The 21,307-nt window shown below is 41.9% G+C and overlaps 1 protein-coding gene across 1 annotated transcript; it reads left to right on the top strand.

Moving 5' to 3' along the window:
* The first annotated feature begins 747 nt into the window (after positions 1–747).
* On the top strand, positions 748–19,527 carry sae1 (SUMO1 activating enzyme subunit 1). Its single transcript, XM_080772699.1, has 9 exons — positions 748–936; positions 1,505–1,616; positions 5,363–5,536; positions 9,468–9,613; positions 10,202–10,301; positions 12,862–12,967; positions 15,707–15,851; positions 16,077–16,146; positions 19,030–19,527. The coding sequence occupies exons 1-9, from the start codon at positions 845–847 to the stop codon at positions 19,120–19,122; spliced, it is 1,038 nt and encodes a 345-aa protein (XP_080628825.1). The 5' UTR covers positions 748–844; the 3' UTR covers positions 19,123–19,527.
* Positions 19,528–21,307: the final 1,780 nt, after the last annotated feature.

The following is a 21,307-nucleotide window of genomic DNA, read 5'->3' as shown; positions in this document are numbered from 1 at the left end:
ATAAGACAGATTGATTGATTGATTGATTGATTGATTGAAGTATTTATTAAATAACAGTTTGCAGAATTACAGTACATTTAAGCACAACTCAATACAAAAAAACAGCATATTCCTCATGTAGCCCTACCAACAGTCATTAAGACATGTGAATCCCTTGACTCCTTCAAAACCGCTCTCAAAGGGCACCTACGGATGGCTGCAATTCGAAACTGGCCTCTGTAAAATCTGAATCCCCCCCCCACCCCTTTTTCCCCTCACTGTATATGTATCTTTTCCCTTTTTGCTTATATATGATGAATTCCTGTTCTGTTCTTTAACTACATAGAAGTGTCTATTTGTATGTCTCTATATGTTTTGATGAATTGAACAATGTGGACCCTGTTGTAAACAAGTGTAATGCTTAATTGGGTCGTCCACTCACAGTTAACAGTCTCTGTATTGAGTTTGTGCTTGAAATGTACTGTAATTCTACAAACTGTTAATAAATATTTCAATCAATCAATCAAAGGTATTATGACAGGTACACACAAATGATTAGTTCCGATTGGAACCTAGCAGCATAGACCTCGCTTCACCAGGCTTTCCACCTCGGAGGAAAATGTTCCAATACAGTACAGTAGGCAGACAGGCAGTAGCCTAAACAAAAAGAAGAAGAAAAACTTCTTCAAGGTACAAGACAAAGTTATCTGTGTTGCATAAACTCTCGTTTTTTTGGCTGCGTGTATTTATTACGTCATCATACAGCGACTGTAACACCATTCACAGCGGGACTCTTGCAGCGTTTCAAACTAGATCTATAAACGTCTACAAGTTCATACATTTAAACTTATTGTAAACGATAGGTATGATTGAGAAGGAGGACCCGATCATCAGTGAGGAAGAGGCGGCACAATATGATCGCCAGATCAGGCTGTGGGGGCTGGATGCACAAAAGAGGTATCATTAGCTAGCTCGCTAAGCTAAATAGCATGTCATTATACGGCAGTCGGCTAACTATTGTGCTCCGAGCCTCCGATGCATGCACTCATGCATATAACAGAACAGTATCTGATTCTGATCCCTACAAGCAGCTACTTTGTTTACATAATACTTTTTCACCAATGTAATAATGGCCCAACGTGTAAATAAACCTACCTTCCTAATTGAATTATGCAATACATCATACATCATCATACAGTCAGTATGTAACTATAGTAACTGTTTTGAGACAGAGTGAGACCCTGTTGTAAACAAGTGCAATGCTTAATTGGGTCGTCCACTCACAGTTAACAGTCTTTGTATTGAGTTTGTGCTTGAAATGTACTGTAATTCTACAAACTGTTAATAAATATTTCAATCAATCAATCATAGATGTATTTATCGATTCTGACTTCGATTGAAAATGTCAGAATCGATAAATACATCTACGAGAGTCTAAATCTTAGGCTAGCTTCAGAAACTATACAGTATACTGTCAACTCTCCACTTCAGTTGTTTATACTTAGTTTGCACGTCTGTTTAACAGGTTGCGAGGGTCTCGTGTTCTCCTTGTGGGTCTGGGTGGTCTCGGAGCTGAAGTGGCCAAGAACCTAATTCTTGCAGGAGTCAAAGCACTGACGTTGTTGGATCATGAAAAGGTACTACTCTTACAGAAGACTTGCTCCACTTCTACAGTAGGCTCAGGCCGGGGTACGTATACGTTTGTTAGACACTAGAATTTCGTGCGCGCTACGCGCGCACTCATCCCAGAGCGACTTTGCCACGCACTATGGGAAGAAATAAATGGCGGGAGTTGACTCCACATGTAGTAACGAATGGGTTATTGGAAATGTACCATTGTTTTGTCCTGAATATTTCCACAGCCTAAGTACTAAAGGATTGTGACTGTGGGACAGACATACAGTCTGACATACAATAGGCTACACGTGTGCACAGTGAATAAACAATGACCTATATGCCCAGAGTTCTTAAATTAACATAGTTGGATTTTAACAGAAAGACAATGCCATAAATCAGTCAAAGTAAGTGACAGACTCAACAGTAGCACACAGCATGCAAGGCAGCGATGCATGCATGCAAACATGTTTGTCCAGCTGAGATTTAGTGTCTCCATCTCTCTGTGGAAGAGGTTGCACATGACCTGTACGGCCACACTGAGGCGCTCCAACACAAACACAGACACAAAACAACACCACGCTGTTTGTCCAGTTGACCCAAATCAACACCAATACCTAGCCTGTTTGTCCAAAACACAGTATCTGCTGGCCACGTGTCTACTTCGCCACAACCTAATGTTAGTAACAAATGTAGGGGAGAGCCGCCAAGGTTGTAACGCTTCACGGTTGTAACATGGACGTTATATCTTGATTGGTCAACGCCACCATGACGCCATCGCGTCAGTATGTGTACAGCAACGTACTCTACGTGGCCAGGAGTTTGAAGTTTGAAGTGTTTACCTTCAAAATGCGTCTAATTTTACACCTGGAGTATATGTGTGGTACAATTTTTGTCTTTGGTGTTGGTGAATAAAAATCCACATGGATGTGTTCATGCTTATGTTCTTCATTAGTTTGCATCGTGTTTAGACGGAATTCACGTTCATTCTGGTCTGTAAGCAACTGCAAAGAAAACTTGCAAAAGCGGGTCATTTGTAACATGTGTTACAAATGGTCCGCTTCCATTCAATGCCATTATATGTAATATTTACATATTTGACATATTGGCCAATATTATATGTTCTGAAATGGTATTGTATCGTGTAGTGTATTCTGAAATTAGTTTAGGGTTGTATAACGTTGTACAACTCAATCAATCAAACGTTTGTTTAATCAATGTATTGCCCCATTGAAAAAAAAGAAATGGCCAAACTGGTACTGGTACACCCGATACTATTTAATATTTCCCTTATGTTTGATACATTTTCTTATCACATCCATGGTATGAAAACAATGCTAAGGAGTTGCTTCAATGAAATGTAATTGCTTTAAGCTGAGAACGATATGTTTAATGGTGTTTTTTAGCGTTGTTACATTTATCATGCATGCCGTTACAATTGATCCGATATGCGCAGCAAATGTAACACTGAAACAGCGTCCACGTTCGGTTGAATAACTCCCGACCTGTTTTATCAAAAAAATAACTTGAAGTGGTTTATGGTAGCTGACATGTGTAGGTCCGTTGCCTGAAAATATTACATGTGTAGCTAAACGGATCTCTGAGTAAAAGAATGAAACGTGCAAAATGTTACATCCTTGGCGGCTCTCCCCTATTAGTTTACTCACAGCACAGCACCGTCACTCCTGTCAGTTATTTCGTCCTAATAACTTGAAGTGGTTTATGGTAGCTGACATGTGTAGGTCCGTTGCCTGGAAATATGACATGTGTAGCTAAAGGGATCTCTGAGTAAAAAAATGGAACGTGCAAAATATGTTCTAAAATTGTATTGTATTGTGTAGTGTATTCTAAAATTAGTTTAGGGTTGTATAACGTTGTACAACTCAATCAATCAAACGTTTGTTTAATCAATGTATTGCCCCATTGAAAAAAAAGAAATGGCCAAACTGGTACACCCGATGCTATTTAATATTTCCCTTATGTTTGATACATTATCTTATCACATCCATGGTATGAAAACAATGCTAAGGAGTTGCTTCAATGAAATGTAATAGCTTTAAGCTGAAAACGATATGTTTAATGGTGTTTTTTAGCGTTGTTACATTTATCATGCATGCCGTTACAATTATTCCGATATGCGCAGCAAATGTAACACTGAAACAGCGTCCACGTTCGGTTTAATAACTCCCGAGCTGTTGTGTGTATTGCGTGGTTAAAAGGCCGTGTGTTTGTGTTGTAAACAACTCATGTTATGTCTGCGCACACTGTATGTTGCTATGGCTGCTGACGTTAGCATGTGTGCTATCAGGCAAAAGCTGAGATAGATATGCAACTACTACTGGGGAAAATGCCATACAAAACACAACACCTAATTTCGGAATGTTATTGTGACCTATTGAGCACAATCAGACCATCATGATTTGCTTGCTGGACCTATAATTAATTTATTAGCATTAAATGTCCACTCGCCCATCCAAAAGAAAAGCAAGATGGCTGCGACAGATTGTGAGCGCGACGGACTACGGAGGCCAGGAGGAACAGAGCTGGTGACGTAAGAGGCAGGCAGTGTTGCCAGGTTTGCGAATTGTAAGCGAGTTGCAGTGTATGCAAGTAGCGTGGTTAAATTCCTTGTTTCTCGGCGTGTTGTGGCACCCGTTTATCTGCTGGCTCGATCGTGATTTTCATAAAAGTAATATTTGCAGAGTAACTAAGAAACTTGAACGGCTAAAAAATAGGCTATGTCAGTTCGGGGAGGGTGGCGAATTTATTTTGCATATAGAGATGTGTGGTGAAAGTGTGGTTCGGTCGGAGATAGAGCATGAAGAATGAGTATGGGTACACCTTTTCACTTGTATATATGATGCTAACAGTCCGACAGGCATTAGTTCGACAACACCGTCACTCCCGTCATGCGTCTGCCAGTTACAACTAACCCATGCTGCGGGTTAAAACTCACCCATGGCTCCCTGCATGCGAGGCAGGTTAAAACAAACCTATGGCAGGTTAAAACGAATACGTTGCTCCCGACATGCGTGGCAGGTTACAACTAACTTGTGGCAGGTTAAAACTAACTTCTGTGAGGTTTATGCTTAGGGTTGGGTTTTGGGTAGGGTGTTTGACTCATGACTGTAGGACTGTACGTCGGACCAAACACATGCACCCCTCAGGTCATGGGTGCTGAGTGCTGACAGGTGTAGGCTATGTGCCAATAACATGCAGTGACAAGACAACTCGGTTTGTCTTGGATTGTTTCGATTTCAAATTCAATCTGGGTGTCCCAAGTCCTGACAAATATCAAAATATTAAAAACTAAAATGTCTCCATTTCAACATTCAGTACCTGGTTTTTACCAGGATAATAATACTAGAGTGACATACTGTACTGTATACATACAAGCAGTTCAGATTTTCTGTAAGATATTTGTCTTTTGTATGTTAATACAACTGAATCGGTATACCATATTGCAAACATACCAATCTTTGAACAATCTTCAGAAGTTTTGAAGGGTGCTAGCCCCTCCTATGCCCAGCTTTCCGGGTTTGTGTAAACACAAACATTGAAGATAACAGTAAAGACGGGATGATGTATGATGATAAGAGCGCCCCTCACTTTACCTGGGAGTTTTCTTTTTCTAAACTGAAAACCTCCTTCCTCTGGCCACTCGGTAGGTTAAATGTTGTATTGGTGCTTAGTACACGAGCTGGCACCCAGCCAGTGATCACCCAACTAGTCATTTATTACCATCCATATTCCCCATCATGTCTTTTAGGTGACGGAGGAGTCGTGTCGAGCCCAGTTCCTGGTTCCAGTGACGGCTCAGGGCCGGAACCGAGCACAGGCCTCTTTAGAGCGTGCTCAGTACCTCAACCCCATGGTGGAAGTATGTGCCGATGTCGAACAGGCTGAGGACAAACCAGATGATTTCTTCTTTCAATTTGATGCTGTAAGTTGAACATTTCACAACCATTGGGGGTGTGGCGGCCCTGGCGGGACGGGATGGGACGGTTGAGCTTCCCGGTACGATGATGTCACACATAGCTTCTATTGTAACAGCTGAAATCAATAATATATCAGTATTCATATATTACTCTGCATTAACAGGTCACCAGACAGTTGCCCATGTATGATCTAAAGTTCTAAACGCTTCCAACTTCTAAGCCTCTATCCTTGCAATATTCAATCTGACCACTAGATGGTCTCCATTGTATGTGTAATATATTCTTCCTCAATGTTTTTCTGTCTTGCCAAGTTGCCATGGAGATCCATACACCTGACCTGTATATAGTTATGGCTTAATTATTGCACCATTTTGGCTTTGACAACCAACAGAGACTGATTATTTTGGAAGCCTTTCATGAATATATTTTCTACAAAATGTAACAATTTAATTTATAGTCCCAAAAGTTTTCATGTCAAGGATCCCCAGAATTATATGTATTTGACCACTGCCCCCCATTTCAAAATATGTCGTTCCACTTTTTGCTTCTGGGGGACAGAAGCAAAAAGTTAAAAAAGTTTGCTGTGACGGCCGTGGCTCAGCGGTCCAGGCACCTTGGCCGGTAGTCCGAGTCTGGCAGTGTGCCAGGGGGGCGTCTCCAGTAGTGTGTAATTTCAGGGAGGAAAAGTGGACTCGTTAGCATACATAGCTTATTAGCTTAAACAGCTTACCATTTGTGATCTAACTGTGGGTTAGAAAGTACATTATTTCAAGTATTTTCACGTTGACAGCTGACACGAACCTCCCGGGACAAAAAAACTAAACAAAAAAAAACGCTCTCTCGCTGGCGGTAATAGTAGGAGTGGTCACGGCATTACAGAATATTCAGAAATTATGGAAGAGCACATCCTCCCCAGATCCCAAAAAGTGAATGCAAGATATGGTATAAATCGTGTCATAACAGACATGTGTCTGGATGTGTGGCGGCAAGAGTAAATAAGGGGAGAAACGGAAATGGGCATGGGACAGCTTGTGGCTTATTGCGACCAAAGGTTGCATTTACTATGAAAATCTGCATCTCCGTTTGTTAGTCATGCCTCCATATATGGTCACGCCTCGAGACATCACACCTCCATACATGGTCACGCCTCGTGACATCTCCATATATAGTCACGCCTCGTGGCATCACAACTCCATATATGGTCACGGCTCGAGTCGTGAAACTACCATATACTGTATGGCCATCTCCATATATGAAGATCACTACACTGACCTCATCACCCTGGTTATACATGGAGAAGACATCACCTAGAACGGGAACTTGGGAAGCGGCTGGATAAATTGTCAGTCCATTCCCTCTGTTTCAGGGAATGGTCAGACTGGTGGGAACAAAGGGTGTGGGGTCGGACCAGGGAGGAGAATGGAACAAGGCAGAGGGATGGATGAGACTATGGAGTTGGAACTAGGGACTAGTTAGACGGCTAACTAGTTTAAAATATGTTAAAACTATTCATTCAGGGTAGGAACCCTCACAAAAAAAACATGCAGTAATCCTGGTTTCTAAACTGCCTCCCCCTGGCCAGCCGGGGCGCCTGATGGAGGGGAAAGGAACTGGTTGGAATAACGTGTTCCTTCCACGCGCTACGTCTAACCAGGGAAACTCCCCCCTGTCAGGTGAAAAGAAGCAGCTTGGACTCCTCATGCATAGAAGGAAGCATGAGGTCAGTCCGCTGCCCCCCCAGGTTGGTGGAGGGTGTGTAGAGCCCAGGATCACATTAGATAATTGACACAGGGGTGAAAAATGGGTTACATAATCGTGGGATAAAGAAAATATTAAAAATATATATATATCTGGTGTCAGTATCGGCATATTGGTTTCCATATTTACTGTACATTACATATTACACATAATCCTCATTTCCACACAGGGACTTCTACTAGTTGATCAGAGATAGGAACTAGAACAAAGGAATATGAATCAAGGCCTAGTGTAAAAACCAAATCACTCAAACTCGTCTAAACTCGTCCTTCTGGGCCTTTTGGAAAATCACCTTTGCCATTGACTTGAATGCCGATCGAGAGAATTGAAGAGAAGGAAGGGAGTTTAGATGACCCTAGTGGATGGACACAAGGACATAGAGATAGGTACAGAATAGAACAGTTAGAGCAAGATAAGATGTGAGGAGTGAGGGAGGAGTGTCATGCCACCACTCTGTTCATTCCTGTTAGCGGGACGCCATTATTAGTTATTAAAATGTCCACCGTTTTTAACAATGATGGGTTCATGAAACGAGAAACAAGGTTTTCTAAGGACACAAAGTATTTTGCTGTGTGTAGTAATGGATGGATGGGTTTACCACAAAAGGGTAATTTCAGATGTGTCTGTTTGCAAGGGAAGAGTACAAAGAGAGAAGAAAGGCGGGTGCAGAAGGATGTGAAGGAGGCGAGAAAGAGATGTTATTAATACAGTCAGCTGTCAGTCAGTCTCCCATATTGACAGCAGACAGTGAGAAGTTGTAATGGTAGACTAGAGTGAGGAAGGGATCATGTGGATTGTTAGGGAGGATAGATGGAACTGTTTTAAGTCTGGCCATGCAATGCTAGAGATGAAGAGTGGAAAACCTCTGATGTGGATTGCTTGGTCCTCCCTTTTATCTTTTTCCATGGATATGTCTCGTTGCACAGCAGGCCATGGGAGATCATAAGAGGACGGGTTGAGAGGGTGTGGAAGATTCTTTCACGCTGAATCCAACAACAGACCATCTGTGTAGCTGTGGGGTGCAGCAATGTCATGCCACCACTCTGTTCATTCCTGTTAGCGGGACGCCATTATTAATTATTAAAATGTCCACCGTTGTTAACAATCATGGGTTCATGAAACGAGAAACAAGGTTTTTTAAGGACACACAAAGTATTTTGCTGTGTGGAGTAATGGATGGATGGGTTTACCACAAAAGGGTAATTTCAGATGTCTGTTTGATCACGGTCATTAACTGAGGTCTTGCCTCTGTATGCTGTAATAATAAGATGTACCAACAGCCTTATCTAGTGTCTGTCAGCCCAATTTATTGGCCATTATTCAACATTTCACGTGACCTTGAAGATTGGCTGTTTCTTTTAGGGCTGACGTAAATAAATTCAGTTTATTGTTTTTAATCTATATGTTATTTATGCGTATTATGTTAAATGTTCTCAAATAGAAACTTTAATCGCATGCTCCATAATCGGGTTCGGCATCTGACCCAAAGATCTGGCATCGGTTGGGTTCTAGTGCTATCTGTGTGCTGGGGGTGTCGGGGTATGTTGGGCTTGGTCACTAGGATAAGATGGACCCAACCCTAGTATTTACAGTAGCCAGCTGCTGATTCTGTCTCATATTTTGTCTACCACACCCTGTTAAGAACTGCATGATCCAGGCAACAAGTTGGTAAACAGACTTTTTTGTTTTTTTTGTCAGGCCTACTGCTAACATGGCGCTAATTCTGCCAGGCGTAGGGCCTCCAGCGTCTCTAGCACCACACACGCACTATAAATGCACTGCACACACTTATACATATTTAGTGGTTTGAAAGCCTCTGCCAAATAATGCTTGTATGGCATCATACATGGACAAATTAAGCTACACTGATATTGATTAATGATATGATAATCAGTTGACAGATTTACTATCTAGTCTATGGCTCAAAACACCTGTGGTCTCCGAGGCTTGTTTTCATTATGTGTTTCCCGTAAAGTCAATCATATTTCCTTTGCCTTTGTGTGCAATATAATATCTTGTACACATCCGTGGCTGTCTTGATTTACCTTTGTATCCTTTGGTTTTCAAGTTTGTGTGCAGTCTTTTGTTTCATATTTTACGGTATGGGGTTTAATACAGTGAACTTATTCTACCAGCATTCGCCCTAACCAACCTACCATTTTTTGTGCCTTTCTTCAGGTGTGTCTGACAGGATGCTCCAGGGATCTGATGGTACGCGTCGACCAGCTCTGTTCTAAACGGAACATCAAGGTGTTCTGTGGTGATGTCTATGGCTACTATGGGTACATGTTCTGTGATCTTGGACCAGAGCACAATTATGTGGAGTAAGTGTGTGTGTGTGTGTGTGTGTGTGTGTGTGGGGGTGTGTGTGTGTGTGGGTGTGTGTGTGCGCATGTCTATGTGTGTGCGCGCACGCTCACATTGGTTATTTCTGTAGTCTAATTGTGTCGATAGCCTTAGACCTGTTTTATAAATGTTAGTGGCTTTGGAAGAAAACTGTCAAACAGCTGCAAGATTCTCCTCAATCTATGTTATAATTGGGTGGGTAGCCAGGCTGTGTGCTCTATCATTTGAATCTTATACTGAATAATTGAATTGGTCCCTCTACAAAAAGCATGTGTGTGCGTGCATATTCCCCTCAGGCATTTGTGTGATGACTATCTTGCTCAAGGGCAATCCAAGGAAGTTCTAGACATGCCTCGCCCAGATATCCAGCTGGTCTGAGAAGCCGTATCTGAAACCTTATAATTAAAGCCCACTTCTCTAACCTTGATGCTCCTGCTTCCTCTAAGAGTGTGCGTGTGTGTGTGTGTGTGTGTGTGTGTGCGTGCGCGGCACATGCCTTAAATAACAAATTATGATAAATTCTTACCATTGTTCGTACTTATAATGTCTTATCTGTCCTCCCCCAGGGAGAAGCTAAAGGTAGTGAAGCCATCTGCGAATTCCAATGACGGCCCTGAGGCAAAGAAAGCCAAGATTGACCCCAACGAGACCACCATGGTCAAAAAGGTAGAAGAACTCTGAACTTCATTGTATGACTGGTGAAAATGCACAGCATCTCCCTGTCATTTGTTGTGATGTCTCATCTACAGTCAGTACATTTACGTTCGACAGTTTTGGTTTGTAAGCATCCACTAACCCAGCGGTCTCCAAACTGTTTTTGTCCATACACCCCCTGTTACTGATGAGGGTTTTTGGGAAATTAAGAAAAGAGTTGTTGGTCATCTTTCGTTCATTCAGTGACAGCCATAGCACAGATTCCAAGACCCCAAAAAGATGTCCCAGACCATCTATCTATCTATGTGATCTATCTCCCACCAGTCCTCCTTCTCATCTCGAGAGCTAAAGTCTTTATATACAGTTGTCAGATGTTTACAGAAATATTCATGTATTTAATAATACATGTAACTCTCTCAATCACTTTTGGCCTTTAAGCTATTGGCTATTTGTTTAATCATCATAACAGACAACATTCTATGCAATGGTCGGTCAGTCCATCCATCTTCAACCGCTTATCCGTAGTCGGGTCGCGGGGGCAACAGCTCCACCAGAGTGTTCCAGACTTCCCTCTCCAGAGCAACATTAGTGACTTCCTTTTCGGGGATCCTGAGACGTTCCAAGACCAGTGAGTCGATGCGTTTCCTCCAACTGCACCTCGGTCTCCTCCCAGTGGGACATGCCTCGAGGACTTCCCTAGGGAGGCGCCCGAGAGACATCCTAACCAGATGCCCGAACCACCAGAGGCTTCTTTCCAGGCGAAGGTTCTACTCCGAGTCTCTCTCGTGTGACTGAACTTCTCACCCTAAGGGAGATGCCACCCGGCGAAGACTCAAACTCATTTCGGCCGCTTGTATTCACGACCTTATTCTTTCGGTCATGACCCACACTTCGCCGGCTGATCTCCTTCTCCGTCCTCCCCTCACTCGTGAACAAGACCCAGAGGTAATGCCTCATTCCCTGGTTTCCTGCTGAGAACCATGGCGTCAGATTTGGAGACACTGATCCTCATCCCAGCTGCCGTACACTCTGCTGCGAACTGGTCCAGTGAGAGCTGAAGGTCTTGGACTGATGGTGCCATCAGGACCACATCATCTGCAAAAAGCAGTGATGCAATATGAATTATTTCAGCTCAGTATTTGGCTGAAAATAATACATTTTTAAATATGATGATGGCAAAAATAATCACAATGTCACTGAACTGAGAGACATGCAGCTGCTGTATACTCCCGCAGCTGCTCTATACATCTTCTTACAACAGTGTTTTACCAGATTTTGCCGTTTGTGTTAAATAACACCATAAAACCGACTTTACCCTTTACCCCTTAAGGGCATTCGTGCACCACAAGGGGTGCACGCACCACCGTCTGTGAACCCTGACTGACCTTATCGTGTTTGGGATTTTTTAAATAGATTTGGCTGGTGAAGTGGCCCATGTGGCGTGGGAATCCTCCATGCATGTAATGGTCACTGGCTGGGGGTGAAAATAAAGATCCAAACCAATAGAAGCAAGTTGCACTGAATAGGGGGTGGGACAGTTAATCAAAGTAATTGATTATAAATAAATAAAAAACCTAGGCCGATGCCTGTTGGGACCGCATACCCCTCTGGTCATAATGCAACGCCTATTGTAGTACTTGCATTGTGTGCATTACCCATTTTCATTGTATCTCTGGCTCCATATGTAGTGATTTAGTATGTTAAGAGATGCTTCGGCCTGCTGCTCCATCCTCAAAATCAACTTTGTTAGTACTGTCTCTCTAGGTCGTCCTCAGACGAGCCCTCCATCGTCGTTTCCAGTCATCTCGGTTCTCCATACATCCGGCCAGTTCGTTGGTACTTTGCACTCCTGCATCGCTCTTGAGTATATCCACGTATGTTAGCAGGGGGCGTCCTCGTGATCGATGGCCGTGTGTTGGTTCCCAGAGCACCAGTTTGCTGGCTGGCAGTTCTTGATGTCTTTGGCAGTGTCCTGCTAGTCTCATTCTCCTGGCTGCTATTTTCTGGCTCACCCTCGGTAGTCCCTCATACAGAGTCATGTTAGTGACATGTACAGTCTTGCTGATGTTAAGTACTGCACGCAGCATTCTGGTGTAGCACCCGTCAAGGGACTTCTCCAGGGTTGGCTTCAGGGTCCAGCATTCACTGCCGTATAGGAGAACAGACTCCACTGTTGCTGTCTCTTAAGCCTATTCGGGATGTTAATAATTTATTTATTTATGAATGATTAAACGATCGTTAAGAAATTCTTCAATTAAACGTAACGGTTAACAATTGATAAAATATTCGGCAGTTCTATCGTTGGGCGGTTGTCTATGAATGTAATGCTGTCTGCGTGCACGTGGCTGAGGAACGCACATGTGGGCCGGTTAAAATAAAAAGCAACCAACTTTGGCCAGTAGGGTAGTTTATGGGCATAAAAAAACACATGCAATGATCATCTTGATCATTGCAGCCCTAGCACTGAACTCAACCAATGCATAGTGAGGAACAGAAGAATAGAATCAGGTGATTAATTAATTGGATACAACCTTTACTGTGTTCAACGTTTTGTCTTTGTCCATCCAACCAGACAGCCAATTTCTGCTCGCTGAAGGAAGCTCTTGAGGTGGATTGGACGAGTGAGAAGGCCAAAGCCAGTCTGAAGCGCACACCTGTGGACTACTTCCTCCTCCACGGTATAACTACTAAGCTGTGTGCCAGTTCCATACTACTGTATAATATCATACTGTATTTTTTGTTTCTGTCGGGAGGAAACCAGCTAACTCCATTTTTGAGGTTTTTGATTTTTCTTTTGTTGTTGCATAAATCAGTGCTATCGAACACCATTTACGGAAAAGTAGGACAAAACCTCTTAACTCCATTGGACCCTCAAACTGTCTGCTAAAGCAGCTAGCTCCACCACCTCTCCCCCTCTCATGGAAGTAATTGACAATATATAAAGTCACAACACCAACTTTGAGGCAGTATTGCTTTATTTTCAAAATAATAATAAGGTTTCCTGAAAAATGAACATTTTTGGAGTTAGGTGGTTTCTTCCCGACAGCAGAGATATACTACATAAGGCATCTATAGTGTCCTTCAATAATGAATATAGAGACAGCATTACTTCTTAACATTCAGCTTCTCAGTATACAGTCAGAATGCAACAAAAGTACTGGGCAGCTCCCAGGAAATATTGTATGAGGTTGTTCATCTTTCTTTATGCTCCTCCAATGCCTTCCTTGAACAAATGGAAGTTATAAAATCGTTGCCCACCACCTTCACAATGCCATGAAAGGCAGAACTCAAGGTTATCGAACAACTGTTAACGTGAACATTCAGCAAAAATGGATGGTTATTCCATGAAAATAGCAGGGCTACAAGCTCGCAACGCATTGTGAGCTTATATATTTTTCATATTATTTTCAGCGTCTGATGACATTTCTAAAGAGTTGTTATTGTCCTTTCATCACCGGTCCCTGCACCCATTCGTTTCCATCACAGGCTGTCCATGGCCAGTTGTGCAGTCGTGCACAACACCACAACAACAGCGCCACATTGACATCAATAGATACACATGCCAAAGCAGATAAGAACAGGAAATAAAGTAGGATATGACTAGCTAGCGGGGTTTCCACTCAAACAGGTGTTGTAATGTTGGTAAACCACATTGAAAACGTCCTTCCATTCCTGTTTTGTTGTTTCTTTTAGTTAACCTGTCATGATGCTACCGTGTCACCTTTTGATGTTTAGCTCTTCTATAGATCCTAGTATACAGTGTCACTTGGTAATGCTAAAAGTCATTGTAAAAGACTGGCAACATTGCAGTTAATTTTGGCCTGGAAAGACTGCCAATGCATATCTATGTCTACTACTGCATCCATAGGAATGGGAAAGGAAATTACACCCAATACTAGTCAAATGACATTTGTCTTCTCTCTCTCTAAAGAGGCCTATTATAAAAGCATATGACATCCTAATGATAACAGCTACAACAATGACAAAGTAGCAGATTAAATTCGTTTTACCATCCGCTGTGGCCTCTTGTTGCCATGTTCCCGTCTTACCACCAACCTGTCATTTGTCTGCAGTTTATCAGGCTCACTTTATGAATGAAAACAGCGTAATTGGTATTTAGTAATCGGGGCAGTATGCAGGGTTGCATTCCTATAATTGGAGATGGCAGATATTTTGGGTGACTGAAAGGAAGTGGTTCTTTCTCTTTTACAAACGGTTTTCCTGTCTCACTACAAACGGGTCAGAGGATGATGGCAGGTCACTGAGGTGGTGATAAGATTGACATTTCACTGATACTGAGCGTAGGTAAAGATATAAAGGTGTGTGTGGTGTGAGTGATGGGTGGAAATGGCTGTAGGAGTATGAGGCTTCCTGATGTGGTTAATGGACAGACTGAATCAGGATATAAGGGGGTGGCGTGTGCACAAGTGTGTGTGCATGTGCCCATGAGCGCTCTTGTGTAACAAAATGCTAAATGCTCTGTCCTACCCTTTATCCAAGTCAAGTGTGCACTTTTGGCTATGCTCAATCAGTACACTATCAAATACTTGATGCGTGAGCAAATGGACCCATGTAGGTCCATTTGTAAAGTCATCTCTACAGCTCTCTGGTACCACCAGGGCTCCTTCATTCAAGATGAAGACTCTGAAGAGAAGCTATAGTGAATTACACATTTATCCCGCAGTAAAGTTGTGTGTTCACTCACGTTTGACAATGCATTTTGATGTTGTAGTGGTGAGACACAGACCTAGAATAATAGGTTTTGATAGTACAACATTGAGGCGTTGTCTTACAACATCGAGATGACATGAGGTCTTTCCATGAGAAGATATTCCACCCTGGAAACCACTTCCACGTACAATACCTTAATTTGTGTTTGATTTGACTCATGGCTCAAAGTCACTACAATGACTATGTGATGAAATTATAACTGACAATTTATATATGAGAAGACAATGTCCTTGGGCAAGTGTTTCATATGTCTTCTATTTTGGGATGCCGAATGTTGAGTAAATCCAGTCACTCAACTGTTGTTTCTCTCTCATACGTGTCTTTCATTTGCTTTGTTGTCGTCCTCTCTGTTTTCCTGTTCCTTCTTCTGTGTTTTCCCCTTCCTTCCTCTGTGATTCACTCCTTCTGTGTTTCCCCCTTCCTTCCTCTGTGATTTCCTTTTCCTTCCTCTGTATTTTCCTCTGATCTGTTTTCTGCTCTGTTTTTCTTTTCCCTCCTCTTTAGTGCCGACATACTATTGGTCCGAGTGTCAATAGCAACCTACCTCAAACCCTAACCTAACATAACCGCAAGCACGGGAGCAGCGCATGTTCGACCACATGTCCAACCGTTGTTCCTGCATGTCGGATCATTGGTCTGTCAGATCTGCGTGTGCACCCCCCTCTGATTCTGTCTTCTCTCCACAGTTCTGTTGAAGTTCCGTACTGACAAGAGCCGTGACCCTGACCCACAGTCCTTTAAGGAGGACAGCCAGCTCCTGAGACAGCTCCGGGATGATGTCCTTGGTGACATGGGATTGTGCGGTGACCTGCTGGGAGACGACTTTATTGGGTAGATAAATGTCTCCAGTCCAAATGTGTACCAAATTACTGTAAATGGGTTAGGGTATACAGAAATAATGATATAATTTCTATAATGCCAGGATTCAAATTTCAACTCTTCAGTTAAAAATAAATATATATATAATCACATCACAGTTTCACTGTAATATATATATATCACAGTTTCACTGTGCCTTGAAACATTTCTTCATCTTTTCATTTTGTTTGTCATTAGCTACTGCTTCTCTGAGATGGCCCCAGTATGTGCCGTGGTGGGAGGGGTTCTGAGCCAGGATGTTGTAAAGGTGAGGCACACGCAGATATTAAACACGCTTCTCTTGTGCGTGTAGTTGAATATGCAGAGCCAGGCTTAACCCATTTTGACCTGAGATCAGATTCTAAAAATGTCTTCTACATCCTGACAGTTTTCTGAAAAAGCTATGTTTCTATGTCAGTCGATTTTTCAAAAATAGCACAGATAACACTGCGTAGGCCCGTAGGGCATTACCATTGCCCGGCTTGTTGCTAAATGGTAAGATCTTGTTGGTAATACTAATAACATTGTTAGGGCCCTGTTGTGTGTGTTGCAAGTACCAGGTCTTGTGACTTAAGACCTGGAGGTGTGGTCAATGCTGTTTGGCCACTCAAAATAGCCAAACGGCTAACAGCTACCGATCCGATCAAAACATGGATTAAAGAATATAAAACCGAGAAAACGTAGTCTACGCTGTTGGCGGGCTGCCAGACAAAAGTAATTCTACACCTCAGGCGGGCTCTGTGTTATGACACGCAAAATAGGGCTTTTCCATTCCATGTGTAGCTCTGAACAGGCCTTGATGCTGCTAGTATTATCAAAATGGTTGGAGCATGATGTTAGGACGGGTTGCATAAATGTAAAGGTAATTCAGAGTTTGCAGACTTAAAACAAGGTTATTTGCGTGCTCATTGACTGTTTAGACAAAATTTATTCTACAATCAGTGTCATCCTCCTGATGATGATGGATAGTATAGTTAGTCACTGCATATTATATGTGTACATGGCATATTATGTACATGTACACAGACAACCAATTAGGCTCTTAAAATGATATTGTACTTGGAAAATGTCAAATAACAAAATGGTATGAAATATTCATACGATGTGTACTCAAAGAATAAACCTCAGTGAGTACCTCAGTCTCTTGTGTAAGTAAGAGACATCACTTAGCAGCAGATATAATCAAATATGCATGAAATGTGCAGGAATGGAGTATTTTCAGTCGTACACATAAAATGGTAGTGCAGGTGTATTTGCACTGGCATGTATTCGAACACAGTCATACAGTATATACGTGCATAAAAGGAACAGTGCCAATGTGATGGCCGGTGTAAGTGTATCACCAAGATGGACAATTTGTTTTAATAGTTATCTAGCATACTGTATCTGTCTACATCCTGCAACTATACTCTCTTGGCCCTATTTTGGGTGCGCCTTATCCTTTATCCCTAAACTTCTTTGCCATATCATTTAACTTTTTTTAAACTTGAACTAGCCGATCTACATCGACACGTTGTGAGCATATAGATCGGCTATTTGAACGATTTTAAAATGGTAAAAAATGGATAAGGGGTAAGGGGTCGCGCAAGATATAGCAGTGTGTACCTATTAGTGTTTGTGCTCTACAATATATAAATGAGAAATCACCACCTAATCATCAGCCAAATGTTGGCCAATTCAGACTGTGGTTATATTGGGTCTTTTATAATGCTTCCTTGACAGAGAAACAAACATCATTTGGAGGTGTTTTTCTATTTAGAAACTCATATTTTGTCTGCCTTCCAATTTGGTGTGCGTGTCCCGTGGTTTCAAACGTTTTATGTTTTTTCCTGCCATCATAGTAACTACGTCTGAGTTGAGTTGTAGGACTCCGGGTTAGGTGAGGGAACAACTGGATTCCAAAAATCGTTTACTTTCATCTGCCCCCCCGTGGAGCAGGAGCAGGGGCATGGTCTGACTACATGACCTGAATTAGACTTGACTACAAACTCTGAGTGGATTACAAATAATTTAGCTGAGCTGTGTTGTTGTCGGCCTCGGGCTAGTTTAAACACACATGGGGTCAAGTCAGGATAAGGTCTGTTGTGTCTGCCTCTGCCTGGGAGGAGAGTGAGTGCGCATGTGTGAGAGAGGGGTAAGTGCACGCACGTGACTGTGTGGGTAGTGGAAGTAGTGTTCGTTCAGAGTCTCGTCATTGTGTGGGCACAAGGCCAAGCTTCCATCACCATGGTGATGATGAAACTTACTGCAACTTGCCAAGTGATGTCTTACTGTGCAAAATTATCCAATCTCACACAAATAATGGAGCTAACCTTATAGTCTACTTGCCAGCCCATAGAGCCCCATTGTGAAACCGGACATTTTAAGTACCCCAAAGTTTGTTAGAAATGTTGAGTATGGGTCCCCAGCATTTAAAAACTGCCGGATGCTAACTTGCATATGTTGGAGGCAATTTTCATAATTGGCATAATAAGCTGGGGTACCATTGACAACCTACCAACATTTTCAAAAACAGCTAAAATCCCTAAAACGAAAAAGCAGCAAATGAAAAAATAATTATACTCATCTTTTACTTTGTCTAAAAACAACATAAAACATGAACCTTGGTTGAAAAAAACTAAAGTTGTCCTTTAAAGCATAATGATAATTTGAAATGTTTGCCTTATAGAAGATGCCAATGATACCCCATCTTATTATGCTAATTGTGAAAATTGAACATATGCAAGTTAGCATCCGGCAGTTTCTAAATGCTGGGGACCCATACTCAACATTTCTAACATAAAACCTTAGGCTTAGGGTACTCAAAATATCCAGGTTCACTTTCTGGCAAGTGGACCATTATTCACACCACCCCAGAGAATTCAAGTACTGGAGATGGACATGCAGACGCGTGCGTGCGTGCGTGCGTGTGTGTGATTGAGAGAGAGAGAGGGAGAGAACAAGAGAGAGGGAAGACGGCCGAAACGAGTTTTCTCCTTGCCACAAAAACATAATCCCAAGTGACAATTTGTTGCCTGCCAAAATGGCTGATTAATTTACCATTCAAAGCACAGGTGATGCTTGTATAAATAAGTACAGTACAGTTGACAGAATGGTGTGAGAAACTGGGCGAATGTGTTTTGATTTATTCCCTTCTTCTGGTCTTCTCCAGGCTCTCTCCCAGAGGGACACTCCGCTCAGGAACTTCTTCTTCTTCGATGGTCGCAAAGGCAACGGCATAGTCGACTACTTTGGCCCCAAGTAAACTACACACACACACACCGACTGGGACCGGACCAAGAGATTTCCGCACAGGACAGTCACATACACACCCATGTGACTAGCAAATTTGGTTCTATTTATATTGAATAAAAGTAAGAAACGTACTGTAATCTGTTGCCTTAGCTTTTTGTAGTTCGTTATTTACTCACTACTCATTTTGGTGTTGACTGTGTAATTCTCTAAATGTTGTTTTGTTTTGTTTGTTCTTTTTTTGGTCCATTATGTCTCGAGCACACAATGGGATTTTTACATTTTGTAATAAAATTAATGTTTTGATAAAAGGCAATCTTCACATGCTTCTTGGGTTATTGGGAATTTCACAGTGGTGAGGTTTTTTGTTTTGCATTTGTTTTGCCGAGATGTATTATTAAAGAATACTTGCTCAACATAGTATGTCAGGCGTGCTACATGACCTGATTTTCTGCAACTTTGTATGCCTGGGGCTTGGTGGAGGATTGCAGGCTACCATTGCTCTTTTCTTTGGATTAGGAAAGGAGATTAATTTTGGACTGTCCCTTTAAGCCTATTCTGGGCCTTTAATTAAACTTCAACCCTTATCTTCCCAACACAAATACATTGACACACACAGACATCACTGCACTTTCACACATACACCGTGCTTAAGCTTTCGTTTACGTCATCCTGACTATTGCTGAGGTGGAACCCAATGCTTACACACATACACAATACATGCACACATATTACACGTGTTCATCACAAATTCAGTCTATTCTTTCTTGCTGAATGGTAGAGAGGCCGTCAGCGAAACAAGGTCTGCGGTTCGTGCCCTGGTCCAGGTGTCGAAGTGTCTCCAAGCAAGACACATAGGGATCCATTTTTGTCACCGCTAAACCCCTTATCCCTAAACGTCTTTGCCTTTTTTTTTACTATTTTGAAAAACATTTTTGAATGGTTAAAATTGCCAGTCTACAAGCTCACAACGTGTCGATATTGATTGGCTAGTTGAACTATTCAAAAATGTTTTTCAAAATTGTAAAAAAAAGGCAAAGAAGTTTAGGGATAAGGAGTTTAGCGGTGATGAAAATGGAGCCCGTCTAAATGAAATGCAAAATTCACATATGTGCAAATTTACAGTGATAAAGAAATACTCCAGGAATGGGGTCCACTGAGTCCATACTATTTTATATCCTACTTTGTATAGACACATACACAAGATTCGGACCTTGCCATGGCCCTGCTGTGTGGTCATCATGATTCGGACCTTGCCATGGCCCTTCTGTGTGGTCATCATGATTCGGACCTTGCCATGGCCCTGCTGTGTGGTCATCATTCGGACCTTGCCATGGCCCTGCTGTGTGGTCATCATTCTATCTTCTTTTCAGAAAGTAAGTAAGTACTCCAGCCAATCACATTCCTGCGAGGGGATTGGTAATAGGCTCATGTGTTAAGTATGTTATAATCCAGTATAGTACAGTATAGTCCTAATGCTCATCCACTGTGTGTGTATATATGCGCGCCAATAGAAAATATATCATTGCTACTACATCCCATTGTATGGACATACGTATGTGTCTTTGTTTTGACATTATTCCAGGTAACAGAAAATGCCAGCATGTATTTATTTTGTAAAATAATTACAATCCTATTCACCTTTGAAAGATAGTTCTCAATTACACCCATTGTGCTAGTCCTATTTGTCCCATGAGCAGATGTTGGATGTTATAAGCTTAATAGAATCCCTTTTAATGGCTTATTATACATCATCATCTACATCATAGCTACTGAACTCTCATGAAATAAACCCATCAAGACTATGTGGGATTTAGGATGGTAGTTATTGTAATGTTATTTGCCCTTTAACGTGTGTGTGTGTGTGTGTGTGTGTGTGTGTGTGTTGTTTTTGCGTGCGCACGCATGCGTCTGTGTGTTTGTGTTCATTCATGCACACTTCTTGACCTAATATCTGCTAATCTGTGGTAGTGGTCTCCAGATGTGATGGAGATAACAGTGGCCTCTGCTCTTATGGTGTAAAAGAAAAGGATGTTTATTAGTTTATTTAGGAAGAGGAAGAACATCCGCACACCAGTTTGTAGAGCTCTGAGACTTACTTTAATTTATTTTAAGGCAACAATTAAATGCAACGTTTCGACCGACGGGCTAATATAAATATTAGTTTATTTAAAACACTGACATAATAGTGACAACGT

This window comes from Protomyctophum bolini (assembly GCF_963924005.1).
Source record: "Protomyctophum bolini genome assembly, chromosome: 9".
In the NCBI taxonomy this organism is placed as follows: Eukaryota; Metazoa; Chordata; class Actinopteri; order Myctophiformes; family Myctophidae; genus Protomyctophum; species Protomyctophum bolini.
Note: the sequence above shows the minus strand (reverse complement) of the source record. Positions and strands in the feature narration are given on the sequence as shown.

Bases quoted from the DNA above. Each gene is read 5' to 3' on its own strand.
- sae1 (XM_080772699.1), top strand. From the start codon at position 845: ATGATTGAGAAGGAGGACCCGATCATCAGTGAGGAAGAGGCGGCACAA. The intron at 937-1,504 runs GTATCATTAGCT...TCTGTTTAACAG, and splicing joins GGGCTGGATGCACAAAAGAG to GTTGCGAGGGTCTCGTGTTC. The intron at 12,968-15,706 runs GTATAACTACTA...TTCTCTCCACAG, and splicing joins GGACTACTTCCTCCTCCACG to TTCTGTTGAAGTTCCGTACT.